Source organism: Periophthalmus magnuspinnatus, chromosome 9 (genome assembly GCF_009829125.3).
Source record: "Periophthalmus magnuspinnatus isolate fPerMag1 chromosome 9, fPerMag1.2.pri, whole genome shotgun sequence".
Lineage (NCBI taxonomy): Eukaryota > Metazoa > Chordata > Actinopteri > Gobiiformes > Gobiidae > Periophthalmus > Periophthalmus magnuspinnatus.
This window is the reverse complement of record NC_047134.1, coordinates 10,489,846-10,510,294: the sequence shown is the minus strand read 5'-3', so window position 1 is coordinate 10,510,294 and position 20,449 is coordinate 10,489,846. Positions and strand designations below refer to the sequence as shown.

At 37.9% G+C, this 20,449-nt stretch overlaps 2 protein-coding genes across 4 annotated transcripts; both read left to right on the top strand.

The window, feature by feature from the left end:
• The first annotated feature begins 1,619 nt into the window (after nt 1-1,619).
• plat (plasminogen activator, tissue) lies at nt 1,620-14,290 on the top strand. 2 transcript variants are annotated; one of them, XM_033971980.2, is made up of 15 exons: nt 1,620-1,719; nt 5,716-5,803; nt 5,990-6,110; nt 6,290-6,424; nt 7,072-7,182; nt 8,625-8,799; nt 9,419-9,510; nt 9,596-9,764; nt 9,859-9,944; nt 10,473-10,538; nt 10,607-10,811; nt 11,199-11,335; nt 11,507-11,647; nt 12,274-12,422; nt 12,968-14,290. In XM_033971980.2, exons 2-15 carry the CDS (start codon nt 5,741-5,743, stop codon nt 13,133-13,135), a joined length of 1,818 nt encoding a protein of 605 aa, XP_033827871.1. In that variant the 5' UTR covers nt 1,620-1,719; nt 5,716-5,740; the 3' UTR covers nt 13,136-14,290. The 2 variants fall into 2 exon arrangements, with proteins under 2 accessions (XP_033827871.1, XP_033827872.1); XM_033971981.2 differs by having other exon boundaries at nt 1,626-1,719; nt 5,990-6,029.
• Nucleotides 14,291-15,122: 832 nt separating this feature from the next.
• si:dkeyp-117b11.1 (B-cell linker protein) lies at nt 15,123-20,291 on the top strand. 2 transcript variants are annotated; one of them, XM_033973039.2, is made up of 19 exons: nt 15,123-15,227; nt 15,741-15,766; nt 15,846-15,874; nt 15,996-16,033; nt 16,113-16,209; nt 16,283-16,341; nt 16,424-16,469; nt 16,547-16,618; nt 17,611-17,639; nt 17,699-17,732; nt 17,835-17,910; nt 18,147-18,177; nt 18,260-18,278; nt 18,359-18,449; nt 18,536-18,573; nt 18,936-18,973; nt 19,297-19,365; nt 19,442-19,600; nt 19,858-20,291. In XM_033973039.2, the coding sequence occupies exons 1-19, from the start codon at nt 15,225-15,227 to the stop codon at nt 19,972-19,974; spliced, it is 1,071 nt and encodes a 356-aa protein (XP_033828930.1). In that variant the 5' UTR covers nt 15,123-15,224; the 3' UTR covers nt 19,975-20,291. The 2 variants fall into 2 exon arrangements, with proteins under 2 accessions (XP_033828930.1, XP_055079937.1); XM_055223962.1 differs by having other exon boundaries at nt 15,123-15,245.
• The last annotated feature ends 158 nt before the right edge of the window (nt 20,292-20,449 follow it).

Genomic DNA, 20,449 nt, shown 5'->3' with positions numbered 1-20,449 from the left:
AAGAAAACAGACCTGTTAACCTCAAAACAGAGATGAAAACAGACATGTGAGCCTCAGGACAGACCTGTGAGCCTCAGGACAGACCTGTGAGCCTCAGGACAGACCTGTGAGCCTCAAAACAGACCTGTGAGCCTCAGGACAGACCTGTGAGCCTCAAAACAGACCTGAGAGCCTTAAAACAGACCTGTGAGCCTCAAAACAGGCCTGTGAGCCTCAGGACAGACCTGTGAGCCTCAGGACAGACACTCTGGCTCACAGGTCAGCTCAGACTTGTGCTGTGAGCCTCTGACACTGTAGCTGCTTCACTGGATCCAGTGTTACTCATGTGCACTTTACTGTCATTTATGTTTCATCCAAAATGTCCTTTTTATTTTGATAATAATCTAGAGTCATTGTGAATATTGAGTGGGTGAATATCAGGCCTAATATCTGATTTTAATGGGGCCATTATGCCATTATGGCGTCATAGCCCTTTTAAAACTGTAGTGTAAAAGTCCCGAGCCCAGTGCACTTACATTTGTTTGACGTGATTCAGGTCATTTAGGCCCCCGCACATCAGACTGTGGAGGTTTAGAGCATTCCTGTTTATTTCAAGCTTGGAGTGGAGCAATGCTGTGTGTCACTTCCGTGGTACTTATACAAATATGTAAATAGTAGATTTGTGTTTTTACAAAGGTTTATGAGTTTCATTTCATTCTGTTTAATTAAATTGGATTAAATTGATTATTGATCATAACCTTTTCAGACAAACAGTTATAAAAGTGATGGTGGGCTCATGCTGTTGAGGATTTATAGAGAGAAGGGTCTGTTTAGTTTACAAAACACCAGTCTTGTCTCTGCACGCCAATCACAGGCCTACTCTTTAAAATATCATAAACTTGTCCATCCAGTTTATTTAGAAGTTCACTGAAGTAGAAATGAAACAATTAAACGACTTTGTGAGGAAAGGGAGGAGTAAAAGGGGAAGATTTGTCAGCCTTCCCTTGGTTACCCACAAATTCAGTCAAATTACAGAAGTATGCCAGTCCACCTGATGGCTCCTGTTTATGAGCCTGTTTAAGAAATGTCTCACAGGAAAACACATCAGGCAAGAGTTTAGCTTTTATATTATTTTCTATTTACATTTTACTACATCAGTGATAAACAGATAAACATGCATAAATAATTTGGTTATAAGCGGATGTGGCGGTGACACCATATTTCTATCCTTCTTGAGTAAGCAATGATATATTTTACAGCGTTGTAAGTCTGTGAGTAATTCTAAGTAATAAAAAAGCTTTATGTTGACAATATTAAATAATTAAGTGCAATATTACCCACCCCTGGTAACAGGACAATCTGGCTAAGCCTTTTTTCTACATGACCTACTTATCCTCTGCTTTGTTTTCCATGACTAAACTCTTGTGCATGTGTTTTTATCAGATATCCAGGGCTCTTTGGATGAGTTTAAACGTAGCATTCCTCAGTGTAAACAAGAGTACCAGGTTAGAACCATTGACTGTGTATATGGGACAGTCCCGTGCCTGACTTTAGCCCCTCCCACTCCCTGTTTCACGTGCCTCCTCCCGGGTCTGCGCTTTTAGGCTGCAGTCCTTCCTTTGTGTGCCCCACTTGAGCCCTGTCACACTCACATAAAACCTGAAGAGAAGAGCAGAGGGGCTTCAGAGGGACTTCAGAGGGGCTTCAGACAAGATCAGCGCATCTGGACGGTGTCAGTCGGTAAGGACTTCAGCCTCATCCTTTACCTTTGCATAGGGTTTATGTGGATGCATGGGGATATTTTGTGTTTGAAGTTGTTTTACAGAGTTTACAGCTTTGTTAACGTGTTTCAATCATTCAATTTCATGCATTTGAGGGTTCCATGAATTGTATTTTCCTGTGTTTTAGGAGAGTTTTAGCCTACATGCTCAAATAACCAATCCTGGACACCTGTTACTCCAAAATACAAGGGCTTTACATGACCAGAGAGCTGCAAACTGACTTACCCTTTTGAGATAAATGACATAAAATCAGTTTATCTGTACATTCACCACTGACATATTTGTTGTTATATATGTTTATCTCTGGCGTGAGTGCACAGACACATTATAGACATCACCTACATTTTGAATTCTTTAGTTTATCAAAGTTGAACTGCACAAAACCAGCTCTCATCATATCATTGTTTTATCCGTTATGTTCACTTCACAGCAGGTTGTGTGCAGTTGAATTTGTCACTTGGACATTTTGTTTGATAAAGGACATCCAGCTGCTTAGCTCTAGATTTTAGCCTGCTCATTATGATACATTTCCATTTGACAAACATTATGTATAAACTTCAGAGACCTGACTGTATCCTCTTCCATTACCATCATTATGTTCATTATGGTGTCTTCTTTCAGCTGTGTTTTTGCAGCCCGGGAAAATAGCCTGACTAAGCGCCACTCACTATCTTTTTGCTGACCTCTGGGAATACTATCTTTTTCTCCCACTGGTCTCTCCCACATTAATCTTATCCTTTAGGCAACCTTTAGAGTGTAGGGCAGGATTTGTATGGAATTTTGATTTAGATGTATTCATTTCAGATGTCTTTCTAAATGAGACGTCCACTTCCAATGCTGGGTCAGTAAAAGTCTGTGGCATGGAGCAGAGAGCAGACTTTGAAGGAAGAAATCTGACTACTACTGATTAATAGTCTGTCTTATTTATGTTCGAAAATAAAAACTGAAACAAAGACATTCCTATTATTACATGTTTAAATGAAAGCTACAAATTGGGTTCTGTTATATGTTCTGCACAAAGAAAGTAATGAGCTTGTTGACACACTCAATCATTGAGGAATGCACACTACTCTTTAATAATAGGCTTACTGACCTGGTGTCGTTCTGCTTAGGTGAGCGTTGCAATGACTAAGATGTGATGACTTCACTCTCCATAATTGTAAATAAATGGTGATTGATCTTCTTACATTAGATTTTTGCAATGCCGGTACAAGGATGATGCATAGAGAAGACTATATCATTCTTAATAACATTAGCGAAGTCTGCACCAGTGAAAAATGTGTGATAAATCTGTTGTAATGACATGTTTAAAAGTATTTCCTTGACCAGTTCCTCTCTGGGGGGCTCAGTTAAATTTGGTCCACACCCATGATGGCCCCAGCCAGAGCTCAGAAAAGTTATTAAGAACATAAAGGTTCACAGACAGGTGCAGACATTTGAAGAGCATATTTGACTTTGGCATTTTGGCCCTATTACCGGAAAACAAAAATGTCTCACCACTTGCTTCATAGTCTTTCTATTGCACATAGGTGTTAATAGTCCGTGAAACCCAGGTTGTGGTTTAACTCAACCAGCTGGTCAGTACTGTAAGTGAATGACTACACAAAGTTGACTCAAGTTAAAATAATAAGAATCAGGTTTTCTCAAACACATTTTATATTATAAATGTTTCACTTTTGCATCTTTATTCAATTTCAATCAAGATAATATACCTTAAAGTGTAGGTTTTATCATTTTGAGTTGAGTACATCATGCTATTTTCTACATAGTGTAGTTTTTTCTATACATTTATTGTGGGTGTTACATCTTGTAAGTCTGCAGAATGTGCAGTAAAATATTACAGTACAAGCCCATTGCATTGTGGAACAGTTTAATGGCAGGGTTGTGTGCTTCCTTTACATAGGGCCACTGCATGTAAGATACCACACACATGAAAGTGGGTGGAAGCACATATGTTCATGTCTGATGTGAAGATTGACCGATAGGCGTTTTTTCCGTGGCTGTTACCATTTTTTTTAGAATCAGCCAATGACCAATGAGTTCTGATGAGGCTTTTTGGACCCATTTTAGGCAAATTTTCATCATTTACCCCAAAATATATATTGTATTTTCCGAACTATAAATCACACTTTTTTTTTCATCGTTTTGCTGGGGGTGTGACTTATACTCAGATGTGATTTATATGTGAAATATATGTTGTTTTCTTCATTATTATGCACTTTTTGGCTGGTGCGACTTATACTCCAGTGTGACTTATGCTCTGGAAAATACAGGAATATGAAATGACTGCAAACTCAGTTACTACTTCACATGGCACTGCTCTATATAAGAATAATATAATGAGGAAAAATCATATCTACAGCAATGATTTTCACTACAAACCTCTAATGGAGCAGCATAATTACATTGCACAGTTCTCATTTTTTTATCTTTTGTTTAGTCAGGTGGTCATCCCAAACTAATTATCGTCATAGGCTGGAGATTGTCAGCCAAAATGCTAAAAAGTGCAAAATGTACAGTTCATGTTCTGGTGTACATGTTGGGCTGTGCGTGTCTTGATAGATTGTATTGTATATCCGTGCAGTAGTGACACAGGAAACACATGTTAGCGCTGACAAAGGGGCCGCAGCTGCTCAAAGGACACATAAAAAGAGCCTGTTGTTGAGGGGCTCTGAGGGGCTGGTCCTGAAGGAGGTTTGGGTCATAATCAGGACAGAACTAAAAGGAAACCACAAGTTCAGTCATGGTGAGTGTCTGTCTTCAACTCAATGCAAACTGTTGTTCTGTTGGACAATGTGCAAAGTGAACAGAAGGTCTTTGTGGGTAGAAGGGCAGATTAGCTCCACGTTCCTGGGTATACTGTGTAGACCTATACAACTGCGTGTGTGGGCATGTATTTTTAACATTGTGGGGACTAAAATCTGCGTACACACACTCAATTCATGGAGCTTTACATCCTTTATGGGGACAAAAATGAGGATCAAATTCAGGTATGGGTTAAAATACATTATAGTAAGGGTTAAGATTAAGGTTAAGGTTAGGAAAGTGCAACTCAAGTAAATGAATATAAGTCAATATAATGTCTCTAAAACACATGGAAACCCATTTGTGTGCATATGTGTGTGTGGTTGCCAGTGCAGCTCTTTCCCTCTGTGATCTATACACAAGAAAGCACCGTGTTTTATTAACTGAGCAAACCGCAGGAGGTGAATCAGTCACAAAACAGTCCGCTGTGAAGAGGAAGGATTTGTATATAGTATGACAATGGCCCAAGTGCTTTTGCAACATGTTTGTGTCCGGATTGCCATGTTGTTTTTATCTCAGAAACTTCCACAAAGTTATTTTAAATCAACTCTTTTCTTCTTCTTTTTATTCTTGGCTGCTTTGTCTTACTTTCTCTTCCTCTGTCTACTCATCCTCCTTCCTCAAACCAGCCCCTTCATTCTTCTTTATGACTCATGTTTACTCACACATGAGCAACCGGCACTGGGCTTGATTTACATTCCCTCTCTGCATTCGCAGCTCTTTTAAAAAACCTGTAAGAAAGAACAAACAAACGTTGATCATCTGCAATAGCTTTGAAAAATGAAATATAATGTAATTTAATCTTACACTTTTCTAGATAGTTATAAATCGAGTTGAAATAAGGAGTCATTTCCTACATACACCCTTGTTTATCCCACCCATTTCCTCACTTGATGAATACATGACAGAAACAAGTGAAGGGTTCCTCCAGGAAGGAAGCTGTAGTGTACACAAGATCTGTCTGTGCATTGTCCAGTCACAATGATGAGAGAACTGGGTAAAGCCCCTCGCCAAATCATACACTTTTACAATCGCAGGATAAGGTCACGATGGTTAGTGTATAAAATAGTGTGCATTTTTCTTGTATCCACAAACCCTATGTGTGACTTTCATTAAAAACAAATGTATAATTCTTTATTCTTGTTTGCAGCTATTGAAGACATCTTTTATTAACCATGAAGTCAGCCCTTGGCCTTCTTGTCGTGCTGTGTGCTCTCTTCTGCTGCTCTGCTGACAATGTAAGTGTTACAGTGTTTTATTGTAGGAATATTCCAGTGGTTTTGCATGATTCATCTCAGATTGTCTGCAGATGAGAGATGCTTGGTACTGTCTTTAAAGCCTGAGTTAGGGCTTGGGCATAGAGAAAAAATAAACGTCAATATCATTGAAGACATATTTTTGTGCTGATTCTCTTTTTGTCACAGGTGAAACTCTTGCGCTCAAAGCGTGGGACTCGTTTTAGAGGTGAGCCAGAGCAGCAACCATCAAGACGGACCCTTTTCATTATTCATGTTCAGAAGTCCACACCTTCCTTTGACACCTCCTGTGAGCCCATCACTCGTTTGTCTCTGTCATCACCTCTTTATTCTCCTAAGTCTTATTTCATCCACCTGTGTCACTGTCCCTGCATGTACCTGTCACCAATCACCAATCATCAATGTGCCTGGTTTTGTCCCTGTTTGTGGGCTTACTGTGTGTGTGTATTTGTGTATTTGTATCTTCAGTCCAGTGTGTGGATAGTGAAACGTCAGCAGTGCGTAGATTTGGCGACACGTGGCTGAGGTGGAGGGGACAGCGCGTGGAGTATTGTCGTTGTGCGATGAGAGGACGAGAGTATTGTCATGTTGTCCCAGTCATCAGTGAGTCTGACACAAACACATTTGGCTAGCATGTAGCCTTATATGTTAGCCTCTGCTTAGACAAAAATCTTATACCTGCTTGTCCTTTCTGACCTTTGGAGCCTTTTTCATGAATACTCTTAAATGCACTTTCATAACCTCATTTGATTATTTTCTGTTGGCCAGTGCCGCTTATATGTTCAAATCCCTGTTATTCCAGTGCATCCAGCTGAACAGCTGTGGGGTTTCTGTGTGTGTATTTTAGTCTGGGATTGTTTGAAATTCTTCTGCCAGACCAGCCCGTGTGCGCATTTTCACCCCCATTGACGAATTCTGTGAGACAGAATTGTTCCTCCCTCAGACAAATTACAACCACATTTTGACCCACAGCTCAGACTGTGGACTGTGCCACGGGCAGTTATCCCTGATGTTATCCACAGAGAAACGCACAAATGACACACCAAAGATATCAGTCGAAAAACCAAACTGAACTTTTGCACTGATTAAATCTGGCATGATATTTAATATGTTTCACTTTGTGTTCATTTGGCACAGTTCTGCTTGATAACTCATTATGACATACTGACCCTTAAATGTATTGCAGCTCAAATGTGTTTACACCCTTTGATGACTGTAGTTACCGTGACTAACTACGTCTTCTTTCCTAGACTGCTACGTGTCTCAGTGTTATAATGGAGGGACTTGCAAAGAGGCAGTGTACACGTCAGACTACATCTGCCAGTGCCCCCCAGGTTTTAGTGGAACCCAGTGTGAGATCAGTAAGTATCTGCACTGTGATACAAGAATCACAATTAAATCCAAATTTCTATCGCAATTAGAGATATACTATGAGTCACATACCATGCAGACTATGAGGTGTTTGGGTGAAATCCAAAAATGATAAGGCTGAAAAAGCTCCATGTATGTTTAAGAAGTGAGAGCGTTCTTCACATTACATTGAGATGAGGAGACACACACTGTGAATACACACTGTTGTGGTTTGATGAGGCTTTTACAAATAGTAATGCATTATGTTTATATAGCGCTTTTATAGACACTGCATTACACATTATTAATTCATTCCATACTTGAGGGTGGTAAGATACTGCTGCCATCACTGCCCTGGGACAGACTGGTGGAAGTGAGGCTGCCAATCTGTTCCACTGAGCGCTCCAATCTCTATCAGCCACTAATCAGTCACTCTCACACCACATTCATACAAAGTAAAGTGAGTTGTTTTGCCTGAGAACACAACAGCAGTATGTAGGCCTGCCATGATAATTAGTTCATTATATGACAGATGCAACAATAATTTTTGGTCGTCAGTGTTTATCATACTTGTACTAATGGGAAATTTCTTGTTATTTATTGCAGTATAATCCGATTTGCACTGTAGAGGTTTGAATTATGAACCTCTGACTCATTTTAGAGCCAAACTAACTATTGCATTCTGTCATTTATATTTATATTTAACAATTTTTTACTTTTAGAATACTTTTTCAGGTACAATTCTGCTTTATAGTCTCATTTCAGTATTATTGCTTATCGTCTATATTTACTTTTGCACTTCAAAATGTGTTATTGTGACGGTATACACTAGTACCACTGTGCCCCACTGTGTCTCTCGGTGTTCCTAGCAGTCTCCCATCCCATTATGAACCAGCCCCGACCCTGCATAACCTCTGAGATCAGACATTCAAAAGGTGGTATGTTCATAATTATGTCAATGCCAATGTAATACTAAACTACTATCAGCAATATGTTTTAAATTAGGTCACACAATGTTTTTCCCGCCTTGTTGTGTCATGTGTCTGAGGTAAAGGAGATTAAACATTTGGGAATATGTTTGTGGTTTCTGCGGATTTGCTTTGGGATTCCCCACCCAAATGAATAACCCAGTTTCATTTAGTTATTACTCATAAGCCTAGACTCAGTGAACTAAAGTCGAGCATCTGGTATGGATAGGCCTGTCACGATAACACATCCTGAAGTGCGATATATAAAAGCAGAACACTTAAGTATTTAGTTTTGTATCTATAATGAGTCATAGAAGTTATTTATTCAACCTTCTAAAGCTCAAATCTTATCATATTGCGAAAAAAAACCCCAAAATATTCCACTACTGCAAAGAAAAGCTGCCCTCGATGAATATTCACCCTAAAAAATATTGATCCATATAATGAACAATCCAGTTTGTGACAGGTTTTGTTCCTTTGTGTAGATACCAAAGAGCGCTGCGTTACCGCACAGGGGGAAGGCTACCGGGGAACGTGGAGCATCAGTCAGTCCGGGGCGGAGTGCATAAACTGGAACTCCACTTCTCTGAGGGGGAGACGCTACACGGCCCGAAAGAACGACGCCAGCAGCTTGGGACTGGGCAATCACAATTACTGCAGGTATGTAGCGTGAAACCAGATTTACTTTTTTGTGAATATGAATATCTATCGATCAAAGCTGGGGTCTAATGCAAAGGGAATTATTTAAATTGCAAGGAAAAAAAGGTTTGATAAAATAACAACAGAGGCGAATAAGCTGGGGGGGTTAACTGAATTCCAAAATGTGATTATAGTCAATAAAAAGTTATATTTCTTACTTGAAAATGCTGGAAAATGACTTTGTATCTTTGTCATGGTTACTCCATAGCTGATAATCCACCTTCAAGCTTTCAAACTCAACCTTATCATTATTATTTTTTTTATTCAGTTCAATTCTTAGCTACATAGAAAGTGCTTTTCATCAGGTGATATGTCAAAAAGTTATAATTATTACAACTGAAACTTTATGTGTTTTGGTTGCTGCAACATTTTGAGGACTTTTCCACATTCAAAACATATAATATTTAGTTTGAAATTGTTAATTGATGTAGCAATGATTCTATTTTTATATCTAGACAATGTAGATGTAAATAAATAACATATCCTGCAGTTTTTTCAGTCATAACTGTATAATTGCTGTGTTTTTCTCGCTGAAATTGGATACCATGCCATTGGGAGTAACATGTTTTTCTTCCTATAGGAACCCAGACAGTGACAGCACTCCCTGGTGTTATGTCTATAGAGGCACTCAGGTTGTCTGGGACTTTTGTTCTTTACCCAAGTGTCCAGAAGGTAAACCAAATAAATACAGTTCTTATATGTGATACTAAGAGATAAATAACAACTAAATCTTACAATACAATGTCGTTTTGTGCAGATAAGGGGTGCGTTTCGGGCTCGGGTCAGTCGTACAGAGGGACAGTAGCAGTGACAAGAAGCGGCTCGCGTTGTCTCCCATGGGACTCCACTGTGGTCAGGAGGAAACTGTACAACGCGTGGAGGTCTGACGCTCTCGAGCTGGGACTGTCCGGACACAATTTCTGCAGGTAAGTACCGTACTCAAAATGGCTACTGTCAACTAAAGATTAATAACAGTGGTTATTTTAAAGGATTTTATGTTTGTTTTTTTGTTATCAACAGGAATCCAGATGGTGATGTGGGCCCCTGGTGTCACACTTACAAGAACATGCAGTTGACTTGGGAGCTTTGTGATATTCCTAAATGTGGTCAGTATCTTGAAATGTATGGATACTATTATACCTCTATTCTACCCTATTTTACGCACTTTTATTTGTTATTTTAATCCTTCATTGCCACCATTGCAGCTAATAACTGTTTAAGGATTTCAGTTCTTGTTATATGCAGCATTTTGACGACTTTTCCCCATTCAAAAGACATCATTTTTAGTTTTAAATTGTTAATTGACACAACAACTATCCTATTTCTTTATCATTCTGAATCCCATTGATAAGGGGCTACATTATCAAACATTTCCAACATTAGAACAGTCCAATATCAGAATTAAAAACACATCTGTTGGCACCGGCTTTTAACACATTTTAGAGTACTTAACTTTTTCATTTGTTGTTGAGTGTTTTGTGTTTTTACTGCTTTTTAAATTGCCTGTGCACTTCTCATTGGGCAGTTGTGGTTATTTTAAATGCACTCTATTAATAAACCTGACTTGTTTTGTTAAAAGGATAAAAAAACAAAAACAAACTAATAACCAAATTGTTATTTTCTTTTGTTTCTAGCTAAAAACCCCTCTGTTATTACCACTCTTGGCCCTCGAGCGCCTACCTCAAACAACAATAACGGAGGTATGGTATACGCACGATTTTATCCATGACCTTTAAGTGCACCAGAGACTAAATGACCCTTTCTGTAGGGACGTGTGGGGAGCGTCTGGACAACACCCTGAACCGTCCCGTGTTCCGGATGTTTGGAGGCAGAGCCAGTGACATCACAGAGCAGCCCTGGCAAGCCGTGATTAATGTTTACCAGGCCCGCCACAAAAAGCACTTCCATCGATGTGGAGGGGTCCTGATTGACTCCTGCTGGGTACTGTCTGCTGCTCACTGCTTCGAAGACAAGTAGGTTGACAGTCATACGTGCGTACTGTGTAACAATGAGTATACGGTTCAGTTTAATGTACTATGTAACTTTTCTGTGTGTTCCCTTGCTTTTCTCCATGGGGGATGCTATTGCTTTACTCAGATTGTTCTTGCTTGTCCACCTCCAAGGAGACAAGCAGGTGTTTCAAAGTTATAATGTTAAATTTAGGGAGATGTGACTCCACTCACAGTAAGAATGCATGTTTTTCAAGGTATTTTAGGCAAGAGAAACACCTCTGATTACTAAATTTTTGATAATTTTTATGCAAAACTTCAAAAACAAAGCAATAACATCTCCTTGAAGACAATCAGGCAGCAGCTCTCCCAAAAGAAAAGCATCTAACATCTAGTTTTGTCATGTTTCAGTGCCAAAGCTGAGAAACTGGAGGTGATTTTGGGCAGAACATATCGCAAACAGAACTCGAGCAGTGAGCAGATATTCAAAGTTGAAAAATACTGGATACACGAGCAGTTTGACAATGAAACCTTCGATAATGACATTGGTAAGTATAGATTACAGGTTTGAGTGTATCGTGAATCAGGCTCTTATTATGGGGCCAAACTGTGTTCATATGGAACCTTTGTCGTAGGCACAGTCTATAAATACACTATCATCATCCCACTTTGCCTGCACACATTGCCTTGACTTTCCTATGGTCACTTTCCACTTGCAGCTCTGTTGAAGCTATATTCAGACATTGGCCTGTGTGCTGTAAAAGCTCCAGAGGTCTTTCCCGCGTGTTTGCCCGATCGGGGGCTAGAGCTGCCGGACTGGACCGAATGTGAGATCTCCGGCTATGGCAAAGAGTCTGAATGTGAGTAACAGCAGGGTTTATGCTGATATTTAATTTACAAAGTCTACAAAAGCAGACATGGTAAAAATTTCACTTTCACTTAAAACTATCACCAGCAGAGGACAGTATTTTAGTTTAGTTTAGTTTATTTGTTTCTTTATTGGGGATAATGCACATAAAAAAAACATTTACCTACACAAAGAGGTGCCAGGTTATTGCACGACTGCGAATTTCCACCTTCAGTTTTATGTGTTTGCAGTCCATTTTAACATTATTTTTCCACCGTTTCAATAACTGTGCTCATTAAAAATACATAAAAAAACTGGGTGTTGCGTTGACTAAATGTACAAGCTATTGAAGTTCTTGATTAATAATCTAAACAAAATGAAAAAAAAAGCTTCATACTTGTGCTGGTTTTGTCTAAGTTTGATCCCAGTTTCATCCGGATGTAGCCCTGATCCAGACCTTATTAAGTCCTGGTCTTGTCTTTATTATTTCCATGTTTAGTCCCAATTTTAATGTGCATCTGCAAGAGTGAACACCTCTTACGTTTAGTCCACTACAAACTTAAAACAGTATTACAATATTGGTTATGCAACTACAGTAAATCTCGACTAAATCTACAATCTAACTCTGGTTCTCCATAGTTTCTGCGGAGTACTCTGAGCGTGTGAAGAGAGGTTACGTGAGGCTGTGGCCAAAGGAGCGCTGCGTCCCGTCTGTGCTCTCCGGGCGAACTGTCACTGCCAACATGCTTTGTGCAGGTGACACCAGAGGACTGGACGATGCCTGCAAGGTACAAGTATTATTTTAACTTTAATACACATACTTATTGTACTGTGTTGTTTATGACAAGCAGATGTTCTCATAAAAGTAGGCTTTACCATGGTGTATGTAAAGTGTGAGGAGTTTAAATATGGGGTTATGCTAAGAAATGTACTTAAAAATGTTGATTACAGTGTGTGCAGGAATTAGATTTGTATGTTTTTTGATATGCAGTTTCAACTTCCTGTTATAGATAAACTTTTGAGGACTTTTTCCCAGTCAAAAGTTGTAATATTTTGTTTTAAATTGAGCTGTTAATTGCTATAACTATTGTTCATCGCTCCCTTTTCATGGTTTGACCTTTATTTCTATGCATGGATTTTAAAATTATGAATAATTAGGACAAAATATAGCTTCTGAATGTGTAAAAGTCCTCAAAATGTGGCATATAAAAGCTGAATCCCACAAGTATTTCCATTCTTTTAAAGTGCTAGTGCAAACAATTCACTGTGTTTTCAGCAGCAGATAACAGATTTATGAGGTAGGGCTAACAGGGAATGTTTATGTTCCTCTCAGGGGGACTCAGGGGGCCCACTGGTGTGTCGAAACAACGACCGGATGACGCTGATGGGTGTGATCAGCTGGGGTGACGGCTGTGGACAGAAAGATAAGCCCGGAGTCTATACCCGTGTCACCCATTACATCGAGTGGATAAATGCCAAAATAAAGGCCAACCCTGTATGATGCCCGAGTGACGGCAAAAGGATGTTGTTGCATAACTTTCCCAGGCAGAGAGATGCAGTGAACACAGAACGAGGGTCTCAAGGACTCTATCTGTAGAAGCTTTCTGTTGGTTTGAATGCACCGGGTAGAAGTTTGAAACCAGGTTAAACCACGTAAAAAAAGGTTCACTGTGGTCAGCCTTTTATGTAGGACTGTGGGACTGTCCAGTGCAGTGTGTATAAACAACAACGCAAACATTTACTCCACCTCTGCCTCAGTAGATCAACTTAAAGGTGCACTGTGTAACGTTTCTTGCGTAGGGTTGGCCGTCTGCTAGTCTGCATGGAGATGTTATTGTCCGGCAACAAGCAGGTCGCAGGTTAGATCTGTGGAGAAGGGAGCCTCATCATCTCACACTTAGAATGCATCTTTTTTATTATATTTTAGAGCAATATAAACAACTCTAACTGAATAAATGCAGGATAGATAAGTTTAATGATATACTATGAACTATTTCAGGCAAAGCAGTGACATTTCCATGAAGACCCCTCACCAGAAAAGTTACAGAGTCCACCTTTAACATACATTTAAGTTTCCTAAAGAAGAAATGGATATTAGGATCGTGTGTTATGTTTAAGTTGAGGAAAAAAACATTTGTAACTAGTTAGTAGTGCACATTTTTCCAGGCTAAAATTGTAATCAGTTTATTAAAGTAAGAGTAAAGTGTAAATACGTGTTGTGTTGTATCATGTACTCTGTGTATCTGCTGGTTCAGATTTGGTACCCATTTTGCTATTTCTCGGGACAAGCTTTGAAACAGCCCTGTTAAGTTGTATATTGTCCCCCTGATCAGACGTTAGCACTTGATTTACAGATCGCAGGGTTGAGCCCGGCATCAGCTCACTATGTACAGTGTTAAATAGTTGTACATTACATTTATATTTTTATCAACTGGGAGCTATTTCTGCTCGTCATTCTTTGTAGTAGCCCATACGTCATTAACAGTATGTCTTGTCTTGTCTTGTCTAATCTAACCATGTTCTTATTTAAAATGTGCTATTTATGTGACTTTTGTATTCTTTTAGTAACCTGCGTGTTCAGTCTTTGTGAAGCATTATTTATTATTTGAATAGAACCTTGTTGTATCATTTTGTCAATAAAATTATCTTGTATTTTAAAATGGTTCATCCTGCTTTCTTTAAAACAAACATACCATTTTTATTCATGTATTTTAATGTATTTTTTGGTCACTTTGACTTTGGTCAATGTTTTGGCATACTCCCCCTTTAAAATAAATAAAATGCAAAGGTGCCAGTTCTTACAAGGCGTTAATTCTGTCACATAATGTTGTACTCTGCTAAAAGTAGCACCTAACCTTCAAGTACTCGCCCATGAGAGAAGGTTTCTTGAGTGTTTTTCTCTTCAGAGTATTGTGAGTATTGTCTGGCATGTGCATATGGCAGGTTTGACTTCACTACTCATTAATAAACATGAGCATTAGTGAACATTTTCTTTATTTTGACACCGTTTTTTACTGTTAGACATGGACAGCAGATGTGATATACAGGTAATTCCACAACTATTAACTGCAGCATCCTGTAAAAAAGGGTCAAAGTTCATCTAATTTCCACAATAGCTCTGACTGGACGCAATGAAAATATATGGAAAGACCTTTATTAATGCTAAAACTGATGGAATATGAAATGTGTGCTCCTCTTTTACAGTGACTTCTATCTATTTAAGTAATCAGTTTGCATGTATGTTTCTATATTTTACAACTTTTTCACACTTTCAACTTGTCTTCATGAACTGACGCTTGATTTGTGAGAAAATATAAACATATTCATTAGGTATTATCCCACCAAAGTTTTGAAAAACATGCAAATTTGTCATATGCACATTGAGTATTTGTATAAACTGGACAAAGAGGAATAGCCCCCAGTGTCTGGCAGGTGTGGCTGCCTGCATGTGTCAGGCATAGGAAATGCAAAGTAGCTCAGTTAGAACAGAGCCTCTCACAGTGTTGCTCCTGTCCAACCTTCACATCTATTTGCATCCAAAAAACGCAAGGACAGTTTCTCTCGAGCTCAACGCTGGAATTGGAACAGCAATGGTAACATAATATTTTAATGTACGACATTTTTCGGTTTACTGTGTGATAACTTTACAACGGCGTGAGAAGGAAGTATCCATGCAGTTTCACGGCACTTCTGTTTTCCCTCATGATGTTTGCCAAAGATTAGTGAACAGCTACAGACCTTGGTGTATTTGCTCAGGTTATGTACTCAGCAGTGGTTTTAAAAGTTATATTATTCAGAACATATCAGGGAATCATAGTCTTTGCAAATGTTATGTCTGTAATACTTTATACTTTATTCAGCCAACATATCAGCCACTTATTTATATTTGTACTATATTTCTGAATGGATATGATGCACTTTTTTGTTTTTATGAGTGACCGATTGCAATTGTGAAGTTTAACAGTGAAGAAAACTGTAAGATGTGCAGATCAGCAGTTCAAAATCACCTCACCCAGTTTGTGTGCCATTGTGTGAAACAGTCATCATCATTTGTGTAAGATAAAGTCATTATTATGTTACACTAATCTACAATGTGTGTCAAATAGAGCGCCTTTGGAAAATTCAAGAACTGGTAAGTAGAACTAGAATAACCGATGGTATTTTACATCTCATTTACCCGCTTATTTCAATACATATTTATATCTTTCTAGTCCTCCACCCATGCTGCCAAGAAGAAGAGGTAAAAAACTATCTTTCATTGTGCTTTTTTATTGTTTTAATTTGCCTTCGGATAAAAAAAAAAAACATCTGACTGAGAGATTGCAGTAATAAACCTGCTTCATATTTGTTTGTTTGTTCAGATGACCACGCAGAGCCTGAAAGGCAACAGGACGATTATGTAAATTTCTAAACCAGTTGCACGCACATAGTCTAATATTCTGGTCATATTTGCATTTACAACCATCTTTTTTTTGCAGGAGGATGATGATGAGTATGGAGACATGTATGAGGTGCCTCCCTGTGAGCGAACCATTACTGTCCCACAGATACCAAAGGAGGAAAACATTTATCTGGGTAATTTAACTTAAAAATCACATGATCATCGCCTGACTTTGTGCTGATCTGGTTTGTATTTGATGATTAACAGAGAGGACCTCCAGCCCTCCTCCTCAGAGACGGATCCCTCCTCCTCTGCCAAACTTTTCAGTAAATATTGACATTTGGACGTTTTAAAAGACTGTCTGAGGCTTTAAAAACTGAATCTGTGTCATGTTTTTTTTTTTTACAGAAACACATATCTGGAGATGTGTTCTTAAATTCTCAAAACATTAAACGTAAAAAAACATCCAGTTAATGTTATTATAATGTAGTACCTCAATGAGACTTTAATTTAATACATTGTTTGTTGCAGCACCTGATGTGAACAGAACAGCCAAACCAGGGAGGATGAAGATGAGCGTGCCGCCTCCTCGACCAGACGAGGGTAAGACTTTTTGCATCTTTAGTGTTTTTAAAGGTGCACTGTGTAACTTTTCTTGCCGGGGTCTTGTTCTCATGAAGGTCCTGATTGTTTTTCCTGGGATGAGGTGTTTTTATCACATTTGTAGATGAACTGGACTAGAGGCAACAGTGGAGATAGATGTAAAAACCTGCACATAATTGATTTTTAAATTGGTTTGGACTGTGTATTGGACATGGGGACATTTATTGCATTTTACTGCTAGTGTCAATGATGAACTGTTAGTCTTATGATGTAATTGTAAAGAAATGTGTGTTTTAATGTGTGTTCACCTGCACAGGTACTGCACGTGGCAAGTAACAGTAGCTAAATCTGGTACAAATCATCTTTTCTTTTGTGAGATTAATACATTTGTACATGATCCCAGACAAATAAAGAATAAATGAAGAAAGAAATAAAGAAATAAAGATAAGTTTAATGCCATATTATGAAGCACTCTAGAAAAGTAATGACATCTCTGCCCCCACACCAGAAAAGTTACACAGTGGACCTTTAATAGACCTCATGTTAAAGGGAATCTGTCAGTTAAATGCACGAAGCCTCACAGCAAAAAAGAACAACACTGCCCTCTCGAGTTGAATAGAAGGTACAACAAGACACTGAAAAAACTTTTAATATTTTAGTATTATTAACACTAAAAGTATTGAACATGTGTACATTTTTTTTTAAGTTTATGATGTAGTTGCTTTCATAAAAGTAGAACTAGAGTCTATACATGTATTTTTATATATTATAAGTTATATACATAATAATAATAATAATAATAATAATAATAATAATAACAACAACAACAACAACAACAACAACAACAACAACAATAATAATAATAATAATAATAATAATGTGGACCTAGTTAGTATATGTTTAAAAATCATAATAATAATAATAATCATAATCATTGATATGCATCTTAAATTTGTCCTTTCAATGAAATCCTTAAATCCTGTGTCTTTCAGAAGTATATTTGGATCCAACTGAAGAACAGGTGAATAACAATAATTTATCATGTGAATGTATTATATTATCATCATCTTTTATTTTTAGGAAGACACTGAGGATCTGTACTTGGAGCCAGAGGGTAACATGCACTGATTCTTATTATTTATGCAGTACTGATTGGGGTTTTTTCTGTTTTTATTTTGTTTTGGCTATGACACATTTAATATCTCCTGGTGTGTAGCATGTGCTCTGCCTCCAAAAGAAGCAAAGATGAAACCTTCCTTCTTCAAGTCAGCGCTCATGTCTCCAGACCTAAAGTAAGTATTATCCATGGAAGTATAATAAGATGTGTTTATAGTTTAGATCCGTGGGTGTAAAGTGCATTTAACACCACACTTCTGAACTTCTTAAATCATTGAGACACGTTTCAATAAAGTACAAACGATAAAAATACTCCAAATTCACCCAGGATATCATTGAACGGTTCTTGACATTTGCTTAGTTTGTGTTTTATTCAGAATAAAAAGTGAGAAATTGCATTCTTTTCTTGCAGAATGAAACTTCCTCTTCCACCAGACAGATTGGTATGTTTTTTTTGTATATCTGTATCTAATCTAATCTAATCTAATCTAATCTATTTATCAATATTTTTTTTACTGTTTGTAGAGTTCACCCATAGCAACAGGTCAGACCAATTACAGCATGTGATTATTTAAATAATTACGTAATTTAAAAACATTAATTTAGCTTGTTTGATGTTTAAAGCTCCAGAGGTTGAAGCGAGAAGGTTCAGTTTACCAAAGTCGACTCCTCCAGTTCCAGGAAAACCACGACCACCAACAAACCAAAAGGAAAGGTTAGTGCAATAATGAGAAAAAACATCTGATATTAGTCTAAAAAAACATTACCAAAAGCTGTGATACATTTCTGTTTAAACTTTAGTCGCCCGGAGCCTCCTGTACTGGAGAATAAACCTGTAGGTAAGATGAATGTGCCTGAATTAAAGGTCAATGAGGTAAATTTTCCTCCACCTGCTTGTCTCCCTGGAGATGTTACCTGGCTATAAACTCTAGCTCCATCAAGACAAACAGGTAACACCACCAGGGCCAAGATACAGGTCAGATCTGTGCAAAGGCGCCCTCACGCACACTGCAAATGTGTTATTGTCAAGGTTTTATTTTAGTAATGCAAACTTCTGTGGAACATTCGAGGCAAAGCAATAACATTTTCACAGAGACAAGCAGCTGGATGTGGTGTAGCCCCAGTAGAAAAGTTACATAGTGCACCTTTACGCTAAAATCTAATGTTCTATTTTGTGTAAATGATTTGTTTCTGTTTACAGCGTCTTTTGGAAGTGGAAGAGTGAAATCTCCTAATGAGGTAACACTGACTACATTTACTTGCACACAAAAAAATCCAATCTTAATCTGATTTCTGGAGTTCAGATTATGAAAATGTCGTGTAAACAGTCACGTCTGATGAGGGTAATCACATTTCTATGATTGTTCACACTTTGACAAGTAAAATTATGTAAAAAAAAAAAGGCAAATTCATGTGGCAAAGACGAAAATGAAAGAAATTCAACCAAAATCAGATCTAATTATAACATTATCTGATTACACTGGTTACCTTATAGTTACTTGTCATGTAAATGTCCTGATGCTACTTTCTAAACCTCAGAGATAAATTAATATATCTCTCAGAACAGACAATGGTTTGCTGGAGATTGTAACAGAAAAAAAGCTGAGGACCTTTTACTGAGTGTTAATAAGGTATGTGCTTTACTCTGCCATTTCATAGGTATAATTATTGGATACACAGATAAAATTCAACTTGTCTCTGCTGTAGGACGGAGCTTTCCTGATCCGAAACAGCTCGACACATAACGCTCATCAGCCGTACACTCTCGCCGTGTTATACCAGCATAAAGTGTACAACATCCCTGTTCGCTTCTTGGGCGATGCACAAGGATACGCTTTAGGCAAAGAGGGAAAGAAGAACGAGGAGGTAAAGTGTCAATGGAGTCACATGTGTCCCCAATGAATTAAAACAAAACAAAACAAGGACTTAAATTATCTTCCTGATTGGCTTAAGAACCAAAAACTTGGATTTTATCATAATCCAAAATGATTTCTTTGATTAAAACCTAAACTACTTATAAAAAGCATTTGATTTGAATGTTTTTACTTAATATCTGAGGTCAATATAAGCAGCCAAATGCCAAAGTTTGATGTAATGACGCCCTTTTTTGTCTTTCTCTTCAGGTTTTTAGCACTCTGGATGAGATGATTTCTTATCATCAAAACAACCAGCTGCTTCTGATTGACAGCAAGAGCCAGGCCAAGCACACAACATCTCTGACTTATGCCGCTCATCTGTGACTCCAGGCACCAGAGACTCGTCCACTAAACAAATCTATTTATTTTATAACATTATGAGCATGTTTTTTACACTATGGTTGTGTTTCATCATCTCATCTTTAGGGTAGTAAATTAGTAGAACGTTTATAAAGCCTGATTTTCCTTTTTTTTTGGGGTCATTATGTGAATCGTACACTTTTTTCTATACATTTTCCTCTTCACAAATGAGGCTGTTTATAATTTATTGCACAATATGATGCTGTATCTTCATATTTTCTTGAACTGCAAAGCTATATTGTTTTACCCTACATGTTTCATTAACATAAATACAATGCAATAGAAACGCACTGAAAGGTTTTATGACTCTAAATCCAGAACTGTAAATGTGGCTGTTTCCAATTAGATGTGTGTGTGTGTCATAAATAACACTCTAAAACTGTAAAAAATAATAATAAAAACTTTGTGAATATCTATTTTAAGCCTGTATTCCATTACT